Here is an 18,850-nt window from a genome sequence, read left to right on the forward strand (position 1 = left end):
CCAGATTCCATTACAGAATACTAGCTTGACCTGGTATCGGTGCACTTAATGTGTACGCTCCAGCGGTTATACCAGCCATTGACCTGGTACAACTGAGGATGTCCAAATGCTGCAAGAGTGCACATATATTCTGTAAGCTGTGCATGTAAGAGGAAGCCCCATCCATATGAAAGCCCCCTTGCATTTACGTGCTATGCCACTTGTCCCCTCCCTTACAGAATAGTTTCTTCGTTGTTTTGGCATTAAGTTATATAAGCGTGCACTTACCCACAAAAGTGACAGCCTTCTGCACGCTTATACACTCAAGTAGCTCATAAGCATGAGTGCCCTGCAGTAGAACTCCCTCACGGAGAGAGCAGAAACCATTTGAAGGGATCTCCAAAGGTTGGAAGGATGGTCAAAATTTAATGCCAAGAAGTGCAGAGTGATGCCCGTGGGGTGCAGAAATCCATAAGAGATACACCAGATAGGAGGGAAGAGATTGGTAAGCTTGGCTCAGGAGATGGACCTTGGGGTGATGGTGTCCGAGGATCTGAAGGTGACAAAATGATGTCACAAGTGGGTGGTCATCGCCAGAAGGATGTTAGGCTGCATAGAGGGGGGTATAACCAGTAGAAGAAAGGAGGTGGCGATGCCCCTCTACAAATCATTGGTGAGGCCCCACTTAGAGTACTGTGTTCAATTTTGGAGGCCATATCTTACTAAGGATGTAAAAAGACTTGAAGTGGTTCAGAGAAAAGTGATGAAAATGGTCTGGAATTCGTGTTGTAGGCCATTCGAGGAGAGACTTACTGACCAGAACATGTACACCCTGGAGGAAAGGACAAACAGGGGTGATATGATAATCCGCAAACAAACCTTTTCCAGAGATGGGAAGGCGGTAGAACAAGAGGACATGAATTGAGGCTGAAAAGGGGCAGACAGGAATAATGTCAGTTATCATATGTTTATGATAATTTAACCTGTATGATTCTCATTTTTTGTAACTTTTGGTGACTTTTTTTTTTATTTGCAGGCATAGTAAAGAGGGGAGGGGAGGGGGGATTTTCAGGTACAGTAAGCATTTTCTAATTCCTTTTTAACTTTAGGCATTGGAAGGTTATATGACTTGCTTAAGGCCACGAGAAGCTCGAAATGGATTTGAACCAGGCTTCCCTAGTTCTCAGGCCAGTGATCTAAGCATTAAGCTACTCCTCCACTTAAAAAAAAACATTCTTCTAAGCAAGATCATGAGAACAAATTGTTTGGGAGACATCAAAATTGAGAGAAGGAGGATTTGTTAGGGTGGCCTTTGTTGTATCCAATGTTACACAAGATGTACTTTATGGGACCTAACTTCATTTGGCCATCACCAAGGTTTACTGTGAAAAGATACCATCGTGTTGACAAGCAGAGAAAAAAAAAAAAGCTCAGTTATATTTTTCTCCAACACTGTTTTCCAACTCAGCTTCCAAAGTACATTTGCACATCTAGCCAAGAAGATTACTGGATAACTCAGTCCATTTTATTTTAACCTTAGTGCAGCAGCAGTGTTTACAGTGCGTGCCATAGCAGGTGGATTTATATCCAACACTTGTCTGAGTGAACTTTGTACGTGTTTTCTAATTGGATACGAGCCCCTTGATATTCAACGCTATTTAACTGGCCAGGAACGGCTCCTGACCAGTTAGAATAGCTAGACTAGAGCCAGAACTCAGAAAAAAAAAATCAAACACAGTATTTAAAAAAAATAATACCCTCACAATAGTAATTTAATTAAATAATAGCTACAGTGGTGGAAATAAGTATTTGATCCCTTGCTGATTTTGTAAGTTTGCCCACTGACAAAGACATGAGCAGCCCATAATTGAAGGGTAGGTTATTGGTAACAGTGAGAGATAGCACATCACAAATTAAATCCGGAAAATCACATTGTGGAAAGTATATGAATTTATTTGCATTCTGCAGAGGGAAATAAGTATTTAATCCCTCTGGCAAACAAGACCTAATACTTGGTGGCAAAACCCTTGTTGGCAAGCACAGCGGTCAGACGTCTTCTGTAGTTGATGATGAGGTTTGCACACATGTCAGGAGGAATTTTGGTCCACTCCTCTTTGCAGATCATCTCTAAATCATTAAGAGTTCTGGGCTGTCGCTTGGCAACTCGCAGCTTCAGCTCCCTCCATAAGTTTTCAATGGGATTAAGGTCTGGTGACTGGCTAGGCCACTCCATGACCCTAATGTGCTTCTTCCTGAGCCACTCCTTTGTTGCCTTGGCTGTATGTTTTGGGTCATTGTCGTGCTGGAAGACCCAGCCACGACCCATTTTTAAGGCCCTGGCGGAGGGAAGGAGGTTGTCACTCAGAATTGTACGGTACATGGCCCCATCCATTCTCCCATTGATGCGGTGAAGTAGTCCTGTGCCCTTAGCAGAGAAACACCCCCAAAACATAACATTTCCACCTCCATGCTTGACAGTGGGGACGGTGTTCTTTGGGTCATAGGCAGCATTTCTCTTCCTCCAAACACGGCGAGTTGAGTTCATGCCAAAGAGCTCAATTTTTGTCTCATCTGACCACAGCACCTTCTCCCAATCACTCTCGGCATCATCCAGGTGTTCACTGGCAAACTTCAGACGGGCCGTCACATGTGCCTTCCGGAGCAGGGGGACCTTGCGGGCACTGCAGGATTGCAATCCGTTATGTCGTAATGTGTTACCAATGGTTTTCGTGGTGACAGTGGTCCCAGCTGCCTTGAGATCATTGACAAGTTCCCCCCTTGTAGTTGTAGGCTGATTTCTAACCTTCCTCATGATCAAGGATACCCCACGAGGTGAGATTTTGCGTGGAGCCCCAGATCTTTGTCGATTGACAGTCATTTTGTACTTCTTCCATTTTCTTACTATGGCACCAACAGTTGTCTCCTTCTCGCCCAGCGTCTTACTGATGGTTTTGTAGCCCATTCCAGCCTTGTGCAGGTGTATGATCTTGTCCCTGACATCCTTAGACAGCTCCTTGCTCTTGGCCATTTGTAGAGGTTAGAGTCTGACTGATTCACTGAGTCTGTGGACAGGTGTCTTTCATACAGGTGACCATTGCCGACAGCTGTCTGTCATGCAGGTAACGAGTTGATTTGGAGCATCTACCTGGTCTGTAGGGGCCAGATCTCTTACTGGTTGGTGGGGGATCAAATACTTATTTCCCTCTGCAGAATGCAAATAAATTCATATACTTTCCACAATGTGATTTTCCGGATTTAATTTGTGATGTGCTATCTCTCACTGTTACCAATAACCTACCCTTCAATTATGGGCTGCTCATGTCTTTGTCAGTGGGCAAACTTACAAAATCAGCAAGGGATCAAATACTTATTTCCACCACTGTAAATAGAGATCTATGGGAGAACTTAGGGACCCTTTTACTAAAGGCTTGCCACGTTGCAACCCGGAACGACCGCCGGCCCAACATGGCACCAGAGTAGTTGCAAGTGCTCTCGGGCAGGCTGGGAGACGGTTGTGAGTTCCGGTGCGTTACCGTTTGTGCTGAGACCCGGAACAGGGGGAGACCTGCGCTTGCTGCTTCCCACCAGCCCCCCTGACGAGTCCTCCATTTTATTCGTCTTTGGATTTTGTTTTTTTAAGAAAAGTGGAGAATCTAGTCTCTTGATCTGTTTTTGATACGGACAGTACTGCGGCCGAGTTCTCTTAAGTGCATTGCTTGCTCCAGCTTGTTCCAGCCCTTTCCAGCTTGTTCCTGCTCTCCTGCTCCAGCCTGTTGCAATCCGTCTGTTCCAGCTTGTTCCGGCTTGTTCCAGCTTGTCCCAGCCCATTCCAGCTTGTTCCAGCTCATCTGCTCCAGCCTGTTCCAACCCGTCTGTTCCAGCTTGTTCCAGTCCATCTGCTCCAGCCTGTTCCAACCCGTCTGTTCCAGCTTGTTCCAGTCTATCTGTTCCAGTTTGCCAGCTTCTAGTCCATCTAGTAGTAGCAGAAATATTTAAAAAATATTTCCACATGGGGTTACCCAGCGGTAATCACTGCCTGGTTACCACTGGGAGCTCTTACTGCCAAGTCAATGGGTATGATGTGCTCCCCCAGCCCAAAATAGTCATGTATCATTCCTTCCCTAGGTGATATAATATTTAACCATCTTTCTGACATCATGTGCAGCTTTCTTTAAATTAGTTTCCTTGGAGAGTCACGTGATGGGCTGAGGGAAGAGGTCGCAGCCTTCTTCACTCTCGGGCTCTCCCTCCCTCAAACCCTCCATAAACTGGATTGACTCGCTAGAAAACAAGGGAGCGTGAATAGGAGCAGATTCAAGACACATGGACTCTTACATTATTCGTGAAACCAGAGCGATGACCGGGAAAACAGCGAAAAAAGAACCCGAGAAGCAGCGAGGGATCGGTGAAAACAAGATGGCGCCGAGCCCGGCAGCAGACCCAGTGCCGCGGTTCCATCAGGCACAGCTTGAACAACTCACAGAAGCGGTAAAGACCGCTCTGGAGCCGCAACTGAAGCAAATCGCCGAGCGGCTGGCAAGTGTGGAGACGCAGCTTGGTGAAACAACCAAAAGAACAGGTGAGCTTGAGACACGAGTATCGGAGGTAGAGGACGCCGGAGTAATAGCGGCGGCGTCAATGCAGGAGATGCAAAAAGAACTGAAATCACATGCAGCGAAGCTGGATGACCTCGAGAATAGGTCTCGAAGGTCCAACCTGAGACTTATCGGTGTCCCGGAGTCGATACCGGACCGCTCCCTGACAGAACAATTAGAGCGCTGGCTAAAATCAGAATTCGCCCTTTCTGACAGCATGGGGCCGCTCTGCCTGGAAAGGGCTCACAGATTGGGGAAAAGAATTAACAATGGAACCCGACCAAGAGCCGTGATTGTCAAGGTGCATAATTTTGTGCACAAAGAAGAAATTCTACGGGGAGCACGTTTGAAATGGGATTCCTTGAACTTGGAAGGAGCTAGTATTAAAGTGTTTCAGGACTATTCCCAGGCCTTGCAGGAACGCAGGAAAGCTTTCACCCCAATCTGCAGGCAACTTACAGAGAGGAATCAGCGGTTTTTGCTACTATACCCCGCACAACTAAAAATTAATATGGAAGGCACTTGGAGAATTTTCAATTCCCCAGCAGAAGCTCAGGAAGCGCTCCAAAGCCAGGATTACAAAAGCTCAGAGCAGGGGTGAAGTGACAGTTTGAAGAACATAATATAACGCTTCAGGAGCTAGAATGCCCTGTGTACCAAAGTTAAGTCCCGGTTGGATGGCAGATCGTTGGTTGAATAACTAAGTAATAAATTGTAAGTAATGTATGGAGCAATTCACAGCGCTATGCTTTTTCCTACAGAGAGAGATGGCTATGTTTCAGTTGTGGATTGCTGTGTTTAACAGAGTGTGGAGGGGGAGGGGGAGGGAGGAGGCCCTACCATTGTTGACTCTGCACACCCGATCTAGGATAAGAGAGGGGAGTGCAAGGTTGGAGATAAGTGAGAGAGGGAGGAAAGGGAGGGAGGGCGGTCGGAGGGGGGGGGAAGGGGGGTAAGAGAGAAGGGGAAGAGGGAGGGAAAGTAGCGTGCAAAGATTTCTGGGATAGACTTAGAGAGCGGCAAAAAGCTGGACACAAGGAGGGGGAAAGGTCAATAGAACATGACTCAGGAGCTAATTGGTTAGATAGGAAGGGACACGGGTGGAGCTGGGCCCCGGAGTTCCGCACATCTAGGAAATTTCACCGTTACATGACCACTGGGCATAGCAATGACTAAGAACAACTCGGTCCGGTTCCTCACATGGAACGTGGGGGGTATTTCATCCCCAATTAAAAGAACAAAAATATTAGCGGCCCTTAAAAAACACAGAGCGGACGTGGCCTGCTTACAGGAAACCCGCCTCACCACAGAAGAGCACCAGAAATTGAAACGTGCATGGGTAGGAGAAGTACATGCGATTCCCGCTGAGGGGAGAAGCAAAGGGGTGGCCATTTTGATTCGCAAGGGACTAGTAGCCAAATCAGAAGTTATAGAGAGAGACCCCCAGGGGAGATTCCTGATGGTCCATTTGTGGATTCAACACCAAGAATATATGATGGTAGCATTGTATGGGCCGAATCTATTCAACAAATCATTCTATGAGCGGGTGGCCCAGCGCTGTCTCTCCCGCAGAGCTGTTCCTCTAATAATAATGGGAGATTTCAATCTTGTAGCAGATCCAACATTAGATTGCTCAGCACCTAGACGGGCTAACAGGGGGGGGAGCAAGATCGAGAGCCCTTCCACAGTTCATGCAATCACTAAATTTGGTGGACGCGTGGCGGACCCTACACCCAGACTCACGAGACTACACCCACTTGTCGCGGGCGCATGGCAGCTGGTCAAGGATAGATTATATCCTTGTAGACCAGAGCATGTTCCACAAGGTAGTAGACGCAGTGATAGGACCAGAAGAGGTTTCCGACCACGCGATGACATGGATAGACTTGATGGACCCAGAAACATCCCGAGGTGGGGCGGGTTGGCGTTTCCCAGCATATTTGGCTGCAGATAAGGAATTCGCAAGATATATACAAGAAAGTTGGGAGGAATATGAGAAGTTTAATGCAGCCCACAAAAATCAGCCATCCCTGTTTTGGCAAGCAGCGAAAGCAGTATTAAGAGGGGCAATTATAGCATTCACAGCTAAACGGGAGCGGCGAATTACTGGGGCAATTACCAACCTAGAAAAAAGATTCCAAAAAGCAAAACGAAGGTACATTAGTAACCCTAATTCATACTTTAAAGAACAAATGCAGTCAGCACGAATAGCATTGAACACCCTCCTACATGATAGAGCCTCTAGGGCGCTAGTATATAGGAAATATCGGCTACAACGCTTTGGGAACAAGGCGGGAGCCATGTTGGCACGCATAATTAAAACCTGGGGAGGAAACAGAACAATCGTGGCAGTTAAGGACAAGGAGGGTCATATCCAAAATCAAAAAGAAAAGGTAGCGAAGGTATTTCAAGACTTTTACCAAGATTTATACTCAGCACCATTGCCCCACCCCACAAACTCCATTAATCAGTATTTAGAGCGTGCGGGGCTGGCCAAGCTAGGCGAGACAGAGCTAGACGAACTTAATGCGCCGATAGCTGGGAAGGAACTGCAAGGCCCTCCCCACCCACTCAGCTCCGGGGCCCGATGGGTTCTCCAGTGAATTTTACCAAATGCTAAGTCAGTCAATAATAGGACCGTTGCTCTCATACTATGAGGAGGTGGTAGAACTTGGAGAATTTCCAGCTTATGCTAACGAAGCGTTAATTACGTTACTTTTGAAGCCAGGAAGAAAGGACACGCAGGCGGACTCTTATAGGCCCATATCACTAATCAATGTAGATACAAAAATCATGGCCAAACTTCTAGCAAACAGAATACAGAGAGTGCTTCCGATATTAATAGAACCAGAACAAGTGGGCTTTGTACGTAACAGACACGCTGCAGTAAATGTGAGGCGTCTTCTCTTGGCAATGGGACAATGTAGTTGTGCGGAAACAGAGGCAATTTTGGTGAGCCTGGACGCCGAGAAGGCGTTCGACAGAGTGGGATGGGAGTACATGTTCGCAGTGTTACAACATATGGGCGTTAAGGGATGGGCATACCAGGCGATCCAATCTCTATACTAAGGCCCCACAGCTGCAGTACTGATTAATGGCTCAAGAACAACTCAATTCCCCATAGCGAGGGGTACGAGGCAGGGCTGTCCACTATCCCCGGCCCTGTTCCTTATCTCGATAGAACCACTGTTGAGGAGTCTAAAAAGGGAAAGAAAGATAGCTGGAGTGGAGGTGGGGGGAGAGACGGTGAAAGCTTTAGCGTTTGCAGACGACCTACTGATAATTACCACTAGACCGGCAGCGTCCCTCAGTGTGCTAATAGATAGGGTCTCCCATTTTGGCACCCTCTCGGGATTTAAAGTCAACTTAGAGAAATCCCGTGTCATGCATATTCAATCCAGCCCTGATGACATGGAAGGGTTTAAGTTCCCATTACGCAGAGCAGAAGGAGCCATCAAGTACCTGGGGGTGCAGATCCCGAGCAACTTGTCCCAGCTTTATGGCCTGAACATCCAAAAGCTGATGTCTGAAACGGCAACCAGGCTGGGTCAGTGGCAGGGACTATCTCTCTCTCTCATGGGGCGCATAGCGCTGTACAATATGATGATAGTCCCGCGCTGGCTGTATGTTTTTCAGGTTTTGCCATTGTATCTCTCTAGCAAAGATGAAAAACAGCTGAATGTAATGTTAAGAAAATACTTATGGCGGGGGAAAAGGCCGCGATTGCCACTGGAAGTGATGGAGATACCAAAGGAGTATGGGGGAATGGGGCTGCTGAGTATGCGGCACATGACGGTAGCATGTGCAATGAGACATATTAATGATTGGTTCCGCAATACTACAGATTTTTCAGCAACTCAAATGGAGAAAAACTTGCTTAAACCCCTTCATTTTAGTAGTGCCTTACATGGCTTGGATAGGAGAACTTCCCCAATTTTGAAGTCCACCAACATTTTACAAACTGCGCAAAAAACCTGGAAGTGGATTTGCAAAATGCATCATTTCTCCTATAAAACTACTCCGTACCTGCCACTGAGGGGAAACCCGGACTTCCCTCCTGGAGACTTATATGCTGTGTTCAAGCGCTGGGAAGGGAAGGGAGCAATTTATTTTCAACAAATACTTACAGAGGAAGGGAGACTAAAAACCTTTGTAGAACTTCAAAGACTAAAACTGTTAACTCCAAGAGACTATTTTCACTACTGGCAGCTTCAACACTATGTGTCTAGCCTGGAATGGGAAGACCTTGCAGAAGATGTACAAGTGGAAGTGGCGGAGGCGTTTTCACTCAACTCACAACAGAAGGTGCCTTTGAAATACCACCACAGACATATTAAAGATCATAAACTGGAGCTGGACTATGCAAAATATGCTGGGGAATGGGAGAAAGACTTGAATGCAGCAATAGCAACTGACGTGTTTAAAAGTCATGTCCTAACCATCCATCGAACTTCCCTGCAGTCGGCGCATTGGGAGATGCAATATCGCTTTGCCCTTAGACTCCATGTTCCCCCACGGCGAGCGTTCCGTATGGGAGCTTCCCCAGATGGAGCATGCCCCAAATGTGGGAGGGAGGGAGCGACTTTGGGACATATGTTTTGGCGATGCGCACAGGTGGAGGAATTCTGGAAGAGCATTTTGGAAAAGGTCTCTAAACTGTGGGCCATAGATTGGCGCTATTCTCCGTTGCTGTTATTTGGCAAACCTGAACTGAGCTACAGTCATAGCAAAGGCAACTATTCTCGCAGATTGGCTTTCTCCTGATGGTCCTTCAACGCAGAAGTGGAGAATGCAAATGGTGGCTTTGATGCGCTTGGAAAGACAGATGTGTCAGGGCAAGTCTGCACCAGTCCTACAGCAATTCTTAAAGAAATGGAATCCATTCATACAGACATTGCCCCATGCTGCTAGGAGTCAACTGTTGAACCTCTAATACTAGTAACTTTCAGGCCGGCTAACTGAGTATATCCTAGATCTTGGGAAAGGGGGAGGATAGGGAGGGATGGGTGGGTAATTAGGAAGGGTAGGGAAGTTGGACACACAAGGGTTAAGGGGTTATAATATGGTCACATGTGGAATGTATAATGAAAATATGTGGATCCAGTGGTATATGGCTGCTAATTATTGTACGTTTGAAAACTAATGTTGTATCTGTTAATGACAATAAAAAAACGATTTAAATATAAATTAGTTTCCTTACTTTCTAACTCTTCTTACTCTCTTACCTATCTATGTGTTCCATCTTTGCTTATACCCTAACACTGTCAATTATAATGTTCTATTACGTATTGTGTAATCATTGCAAGTAGTATACTATCCAGCTCATTTTCGAAGCAGATCGCCGGCCATCTTCCAACACAAATCGGGAGATGGCCGGCGATCTCCTGATTCCAGCCAAATCGGTATAATCGAAAGTTGATTTTGGCCGGCGCCAACTGCTTTCCGTCGTGGAGCCGGCCAACCTTCAAGGCAGGGTACAGAAGGCGGGGCGGGGGCGTGGTTACGAGATGGCCAGCTTCACCCCATAACGGAAAAAAGATGGCCAGCTCAGACGAGCATTTCGCCGGCTGCATTTGGTCCATTTATTTTTAGGTCCAAGTCACAAAAAAGAGCCCCAATTGACCAGATGACCACCGGAGGGAATCGGGGATCACCTCCCTTTACTCCCCCAGTGGTCACCAACCCCCTCCCATCCAAAAAACATTAAAACAAAATTTTTTTTGCCAGCCTCAAACGTCATACCCAGCTCCCTGGTGCAGTGCACTTCAGGCAGGTGGACCCAGGCCCATCTCCCCTACCTGTTACACTTGTGGTGGTTACAGTTGAGCCCTCCAAAACCCACTGTACCCACATGTAGGTGCCCCCCTTCACCCCTTAGGGCTATGGTAATGGTGTAGAGCTGTGTGGAGTGGGTTTTGGGGGGGGGATTTGGGGGGCTCAGCACTCAAGGGAAGGGAGCTATGCACCTGGCAGCTATTTTTAGAAGTACCCCCTAGGGTGCCCGGTTGGTGTTCTGGCATGTCAGGGGGGGGGCCAGTGTACTACAAATGCTCCTCCCACAACCAAAAGGCTTGCTTTTCGCTGGGTTTGAGATGGCCGGGCCCGGTTTCCATTATGGCTGAAAACCGAAGCCGGCCATCTCTAAACCCGGCGATCTCAACATTTGACCTAAATGTTGGGATTTAGCCGGCCCCAACCGTATTTCGAAAATATGGTTGGCTCTGCCCCTTTGTAGAGCCGGCCCCAAAGATGGCCGGCCATCTATTTGGCCGGCGCCATTCGGTTATGCCCCTCCACGCCATACTTTGTATTGTTACTTGAATATTTTTACTGCTGTAATTGCCTATTGCTCATGTTTGATTTATTCTTACTGTACACCGCCTTGAGTGAATTCCTTCAAAAAGGTGGTAAATAAATCCTAATAAATAAATAAATAAAATAAGTGCAAACTTACCACACGGCCGTTTCACTTGTGGCCATTTTCACCTGCTGTGGTAAAAGGGCCCCTTATGGAGGTACCCTAGACCCTGAGCTTACGTACCTGTATATGTGACTCTGGGCAAGTCACTTAACCCTCCATTGCCCCAGGTACAAAATAAATACTGTATATAATATGTAAACCGATTTGAATTGAGTTGCAAAAAAAAAAAAAATAAACCACAGGAAGGCGGTATATGACGTCCCTTTCCCCCCTTTCTCTAAACCGCTTTGGTTGTACCACAGAAAGGCAGTATAAAATGCATTACCCCTTACCTTTACCTCACATTACCTCTTATCCTCTCCACCCCCCCCCCCCCCCCCCCATTAAATTCAGCTTAGGCAAGTTTGTAGAAGTTAAAATCACTGATTTACCTTCTCTTGACCTTTAGTCTTTACAAGGAAGCTGCACAGACTGCTAACTGTATATCTGATAGGAATACTTTCCAAAGATCTGGTCTACATTTTTAAGCCATTTGTTCCTGGTTCCAAGGAAGCATATCTTTGTGGGTCACTTCCTGTTGATCAAGTGCCTTCTATTTTTCTCTTTCACTCTCATAAATTCAGTATCTCCTGACACTAGTGTCTTTAATTATTAGTTTACTTCTACATGAACAGAAAGCCCGGCCTCCAGGTCAATAATTCTTGTTTGGTTGTTGCATCACTTGATGATTCTCCATTCTATTTATCTGACCTACTTTTCACTTTGTCTCTCCCTTCCTACGTGGGCGGCTGCATCATCTCCATTATCTACATAATGGAAGCTGTGCCCCACCCAGACACTTCCAAAATCGTGAACGTCTGTATTGGAGAATCTGAGGCTCTGACTGAAGAGGGAAGGTGACTGGTTCATATGAATGGCCTTCTTTCTTTACAAAATATTAGGGGGCCCTTTTACTAAGCTGCGCTAAAAAGTGGCCTGCGCTATGACTACCACGTTTCCCAAGTGCCGAGGCCACTTTTAGCACGACTGTAAAATGGCTGCATTTTCCATTTCTTCAATTAATGGCCACACGCTAATTTCTCAATTAGCGTGTGGCCATTAGCACAGGAGCCCTTACGACACCTATTTTCTAGGCGTTGCAGCTGTTCTAACCTACTCTCTATTCCCAGTGCTAAAAAAAATTAAAAAGAGTAAAAATTAAATGGGCACATATAAACATGGAGCAGAGAAAAGTAAAAAAAACAAAAAACAAACCCAAAACATAAAAGATCAGAGCCACACAGATATAGACAAGGAAAGGAAGAAGACAAAAGGAGAGAGAGGAAATGGAAAGGCAAACCTGGAAAAGAATTTAAGAGAAGATTGACACGTGGAAAGCGAAAAAGAGACTTAGGCCAGCCCAATTAGAAAAATAAAATGCAAAGGAGGAGAGAAGGTATACAGTGAACATGGAGGAGTAAGGTGACAGAATGGAGATGCTGAATTGGGTTGGGGGGATGAGAGGGGAAAAACTGGAATGTGATGGGGGAAGATGCTGGCTTGGAGGATGCTGGACATAGGGTGAATAGGAAGACAAGGGAGATGCTGGACATGGAGGGAGTAATAAAACAATGGGGGATGGGGACAGAGAGGAGGTATCTGGACATGGGAGAAGTAGGGAGGTAAGGGAGATGCTGACACGAAAGGGGAAGATGGATACAAAGGAATGCTGGATACGAAGGGGAGTAGTGTGACAAAAGAGAGATGCTGGACTGAGGTGAGGGAAAGAGGATATGCTGGACAGAGGGGGCGAGAGAAACAGACAGACGATACTGGTCAGAGGAGTGAAAGAGTGAGGGTGCTGTACAGAAGGGAAGAAAGAGAAAGAGAAGATGCTGGAAGAAAGGGGAGAGTTAGTAAAAACAAAACTGGGGAATAATAGGATGAAGAATGGGAGGGCTGGGGTGAGGGGGATGAATGAAGTAGAACAGGTAAAAGTGAATCAATTTTTCACTCTTTCAAAAAGTACAAAAAGCAGGGGACGCTCGATGAAATTACATGGAAATACTTTTAAACAAATAGGAGGAAATATTTTTTCACTCAAAGGATAGTTAAGCTTTGGAACTTTTTCCTGGAGGACATGGTAAAAGCGGTTAGCGTATGTAGGTTTAAAAAAAGGTTTGGATAAGTTCCTGGAGGAAAAGCCTATAGTCTGTTATTGAGATGGACATGGGGGAAGCCACTGCTTGCCCTGGGATTGGTAGCTACTATTTGAGATTCTGAATGGAATGTTGCTTCTCTTTAGGGTTCTACATGGAATGTTGCTACTCTTTAGGGTTCTACATGGAATGTTGCTACTCTTTAGGGTTCTACATGGAATGTTGCTACTCTGGGGGTTCTACATGGAATGTTGCTACATTTGGATTTCTGCCAGGTCCTTGTGACCTGGATTGGCCACTATTGGAAGCAGGACACTGGGCTAGATGGACCATTGGTCTGACCCAGTATGGCTATTCTTATGCTCATGTTTAGATAGAGAGGCAGAAAAATAAATGAAGAACATCTAAAAGGAAAAGATCAATGTCAGAGATGGATATAGGTGAGGAAGTGAAGAAGACAGGAAGGGAGAGAAGAAGTGGCAGATGGACTGGAGATTTTGAAAAAGAAAGTTAAGAAACGACAGAGAAAGACAGAAACTGGAAACTGGGACAAACATGATTAGGAAAAGCAAATCAACCAGATAACAAAGGTAGAAAAAATAATTTTATTCCTAACTTTGGGGTCACTTATTTTGTACCTGGCAAGGGTCTAGTTGTGTTCAGTGACCACGCCAGGTACTCAGCGCGTGCATGGAGTTTCTATTTAAGCATAACCTTACTAAATCACCCCGTCAACTAGCCCAGCTACGACAGTCTAATCTCTTTACCTATCCACCTAATCCTTTTCTTCTCTCCCTATTTTTTTATTTTGGTTACATTTGTATCCTGCGCTTTCCCACTCATGTCAGGCTCAATGCGGCTTACATGGGGCAATGGAGGGTTAAGTGACTTGCCCAGAGTCACAAGGAGCTGCCTATGCCTGAAGTGGGAATCGAACTCAGTTCCTCAGTTCCCCAGGACCAAAGTCCACCACCCTAACCACTAGGCCACTCCTCCACTGTTGCTACTATTTCAGATTCTACACGGAATGTTGCTATTCCACTAGCAACATTCCATGTAGAAGTCGGCCCTTGCAGATCATCAATGTGGCCGCACTGGCTTCTGCTTCTGTGAGTCTGACGTCCTGCACGTATGTGCAGGACGTCAGACTCACAGAAACAGAAGCCTGCACAGCCTTCTACATGGAATGTTGCTAGTGGAATAGCAACATTCCATGTAGAATCTCCAATAGTATCTAATATATTTTTGTTACATTTGTACCCCGCGCTTTCCCACTCATGGCAAGCTCAATGCGCTTACATGGGGCAATGGAGGGTTAAGTGACTTGCCCAGAGTCACAAGGAGCTGCCTGGGCCTGAAGTGGGAATTGATCGAACTCAGTTCCTCAGGACCAAAGTCCACCACAACCACTAGGCCACTCCTCCACTAGCAGCATTCAATGTAGAAGCCTGCCCTTGCAGATCAGCAACACAGCCGCGCAGGCTTCTGTTTCTGTGAGTCTGACGTTCCTGCACTCACAGAAACAGAAGCCTGTGTGGCTGATCTGCAAGGGCAGGCTTCTACATGGAATGTTGGTAATGGAATAGCAACATTAACATTCCATGTAGAATCTCCAATAGTATCTAATTTATTTTTGTTACATTTGTACCCTGCGCTTTCCCACTCATGGCAGACTCAATGCGGCTTACATGGGGCAATGGAGGGTTAAGTGACTTGCCCAGAGTCACAAGGGAGCTGCCTGTGCCTGAAGTGGGAATCGAACTCAGTTCCCCAGGACCAAAGTCCACCACTCTAACCACTAGGCCACTCCTCCACTCCTATCTAACACTTTTACATCACTAATCATATCTATTATCCTGGAATGGCAAAACCATAACAGAATTCTATAAGCCACATTGAGCCTGCAAATAGGTGGGAAAATGTGGGATACAAATGCAATAAATAAATAAATGTGTAATAATTCAGCTTCTTCAGTTTTCCAATAAGGCAGATTGATGTCCCAGGTCCAACTGCGCTATTTAGTAAGTTGCGTTCTCCTAGGCAGGATCCTTGTTGTGTTACTTTGGTAAATTAGTGGTGTCATGGTCAAGTAGATTAGATCTATAGGTCCTGAGTGATTTTTGTAGGCTCTGTACTTATATGCTTGGGACTGGAGAGAGATTACGTTTTTACTGAGATTATACCAAAATCAGAACTTTTTTTTTGTACGGTGAGTTCCTGGGGAAATACCTTCTGCTTTGCATCTTTTCTTAGAGGAGGAGATAGGAGGGTTTCTACAGATGCAGAACATATGTTTAAATTAACAGCTTGATAGTCCAGTGTGTAGTTAGGGGTTGGTATTTTTTTATATTAGATTTCTTAGGCTACGTAATTAAACTGCTACGTCAAAGGTATTTTACCTGTTTCATTAATACAGCTTAATATGGTGTTCACATTTGTTCTAAAGCAAGCTGAAGGATATGTATCATTGCAGTACATATTTTGCAGGACACTGTGATGTGTGTTGAGACGTTGACCAAATTCAAGTTTACTATAATGACATGAGATAATGTGACTATATTTAAAAATGTCAGTGTTTCCATAAGTGTGTGTAGGGGGGAGGGGGGTTGCATTGATTCAGGACAGCTGCTGGTGTAACCAGCAGAAGAAAGGAGGTGTTGGTGCCCCTGTACAAGTCGTTGGTGAGGTCCCACCTAAAACATAGTAGATGACGGCAGAAAAAGACCTGCACGGTCCATCCAGTCTGCCCAACAAGATAACTCATATTTGCTGCTTTTTGTGTATACCCTACTTTGATTTGTACCTGTGCTCTTCAGGGCACAGACCGTATAAGTCTGCCCCGCACTATCCCCGCCTCCCAACCACCAGCCCCACCTCCCAATCACCGGCTCTGGCACAGGCACAGACCGTATAAGTCTGCCCAGCACTATCCTCACCTCCCCACCACCAGCCCTGCCTCCCAACCACCGGCTCTGGCACAGACCGTACAAGTCTGCCCAGCCCTATCCCCGCCTCCCAACCACCAGCCCCGCCTCCCGATCTTGACTAAGCTCCTGAGGATCCATTCCTTCGGCACAGGATTCCTTTATGCTTATCCCACGCATGTTTGAATTCCGTTGCCGTTTTCATTTCCACCACCTCCCGCGGGAGGGCATTCCAAGCATCCACTACTCTCTCCGTGAAAAAATACTTCCTGACATTTTTCTTGAGTCTGCCCCCTTCAATCTCATTTCATGTCCTCTCGTTCTACCACCTTCCCATCTCCGGAAAAGTATTGTGTTCAGTTTTGGAGGCCGGATCTTGCTAAGGATGTAAAAAGACTGGAAGCGGTGCAAAGAAACAACTGAAAAAGGCTGGATTAAATGCAAAATCATTTTGCATTTAATCCAGCCTTTTTCAGTTGTTACTTTCAAGTACAGTAGCTACATACGTAGCCAGACCTCACGGTGGGAGGGGGCCAGAGCCCAAGGTGGGGGGGGGCACATTTTGGTCTGCCACCCCCCGCCGCTCCCCCCACCCCCGCCCTGCCACTCCCCACCCACTGCCACAACAAATACCTTGGCTGGCAGGGACGCTTCTTCAGCTGGCAGGGGTTGGGGACCCCTGTCAGCAAAACCAGGAACCCACAGGACATTTAGGGGGGGGCCCAGGCCTCCGTGGCCCCACATAGCTACGCCACTCCATACAACGACTGATGATAGTACAGGTTTTGAACACACTAAATGGTACTGCTTATTATTTTAGTAAAGCAAGGGCTGATCGAGATCTCATGTTGCTTTGCCTGTGAGGCACAAGCGAGAAATCACATCCCCCTCAGGCTCAGATCTGCAAAAGTTTGAACACAGCTGAATGAGCACCAAGACAGCTTTACAGTTGGTTTCAGATGAATGGGGTTTCTTTGTTTACTAGTGCAACTCTCACCTGCTTTCAAAGGCAGAAAGCGAAGCACCCAGGGGTTCTGCTTTCCAAAAGAATTGTGCAGCAATTACAGCATTTAAAAAGAAAAAGAAAACATCCAGCCTAGGAATTTTCTAAAAGCTCAGAGTACTTGGAGCTCCACAAAAGTACCTTAGCAAGCTGCCTTGTTTCCACAGACTATTTTCTCTTTTCTCTTGCAAAAGATGTGGAAGCACCCCTAAAGAGAGGAACAAAGAAGCAGCTGGTGGGGAAGATATGGCAGAGACCAAAACCAGAGCCCTGGAAGGGTGCTTACCTGCTTCATTTCGTTTGTAAAGTAAATGTAGGTGACGGCAACGCAAACGGACTGCAGCAGCACAGCAAGGATCAGAAGCCCACAGGTTTGGACGGAAGTGGAACCGGCCATAGAAGTTATCATTGTAGGCAGACAAAAATGGCTGGAACTAGGGGTTGGTAGGTGCCCGATACAGCTGTGTTTTGGGTGTCCTCCTGCTGGAGCTCTTTCCTCGGATGTAGTCTGAAATGCAGGATATCTCTGGCTGGGATGCAGTGTTTCCTTTTCCCTAGAACTAGAAAAAAAAAAAAAAAAACCCAGCCAGTTGACTTGTCAGTTTAATCATCTACAAACGCTCAAAACATGCTGAAACAGAAAGCTTTAGGTTTCAGTTTGCAACAGGCGTTGACTTTTGTTTTCCAGGGAAGCCCAACCTACCCTGCAAGAAATCACCGGCTGGACTGGTGGCTTTTTTTTCTTTTTAAATCTGTATTATTGATCATGGACGTGGTCACTTCTATAAAAAGTTATCTAAGGTGTTAATGTGTAAAATCTTACTTCTGCAGAGTAATCTACACATGGGGAGGGATGTATTCAGAAGTCATTTACCCGGGTAGGGACCAATTTACCTGGGTAAAAGGGGTGTTTGAAAACTGTGCAACCTTAGACTAGCTGAAACTCCCCCCCCCCCCCCCCCCCCCAGAGGATCCCACAATGTGTACATTAAGAAGAAATGTTTCCTGTGTTTTGAGAGGTGAGGGGGTAGGGAAGAGGAAAACAGAGTGCATTTTAAAGCCCACACATTATTTTCCACAGGAAACAAACAGTACCAGATGGCAAATAAAAACTAGCATGATCCATCCAGTCTGCCCAGCAAAGCGTCGAGACTTGGGATTAAATTCTATAAATGCAGCCTTAAAAAGAGTGCAAAAAGGGGGTTGCCAGACTTCGGCGGGAGGGGGGGTCCAGAGCCTGAGGTGAGGGAGCACATTTTAACCCCCCCTGGCACTGCCAACCCCCACCGCCACCACCACCACCTTTGACCCCCCCCTGCCGACGACCCTCTCAACCCCCTCTCCCGCCGCCAACCCTCCCCCGCCGCCGGCTACCTTTGCTACCTTTGCGCACAGAAACAACGAAGCCTTGCGCCGGAAGAAGAGGACCTTGGCTGGCGAGGGTTCGGGCCCCCAGGTCCCCCACCATTAAAGGTAGCCGGCAGCGGGGGAGGGTTGGCGGCAGGAGGGGGGTCGAGAGGGTCATCGGCAGAGGGGTCCAGGGCCAAATCTACGGGGGCCCAGGCCCCCGTGGCCCCACGTAGCTACGCCACTGTTTTTTACTAAGCTGTGGTAGCGTTTTTAGCTGGTGTCTCGGTGTTTACCGCCAGCTGATTTCTACCGTCACTTATAGAATAGCACCAGGAACCACAACTACATTTAGGCACAATCATTTACACCAACGCAGCGGCGTACAAAGGGCAGGGCGGTGGGGGCGGTTTGCCCCGGGTGCACGCCGCTGGAGGGGTGCA

The 18,850-nt window shown here is 46.7% G+C and overlaps 1 protein-coding gene across 1 annotated transcript in view; it reads right to left on the reverse strand.

The window, feature by feature from the left end:
- The window catches only part of TNFSF10 (TNF superfamily member 10), a 33,922-nt gene extending 16,098 nt beyond the window's left edge, over positions 1–17,824 (reverse strand). The window contains exons 1-2 of the mRNA XM_030216149.1: positions 17,764–17,824; positions 17,347–17,620 (exon numbers count right to left, since the gene is read on the reverse strand). Of these exons, the coding sequence (XP_030072009.1) occupies positions 17,347–17,469 (123 nt within the window). The 5' untranslated portion in view covers positions 17,470–17,620; positions 17,764–17,824. The remainder of the gene's footprint in view (positions 1–17,346; positions 17,621–17,763) is intronic.
- Between the last annotated feature and the right edge of the window lie 1,026 nt (positions 17,825–18,850).

The sequence above is a fragment of the Microcaecilia unicolor genome, chromosome 10 (genome assembly GCF_901765095.1).
Source record: "Microcaecilia unicolor chromosome 10, aMicUni1.1, whole genome shotgun sequence".
Classification (NCBI taxonomy): domain Eukaryota; kingdom Metazoa; phylum Chordata; class Amphibia; order Gymnophiona; family Siphonopidae; genus Microcaecilia; species Microcaecilia unicolor.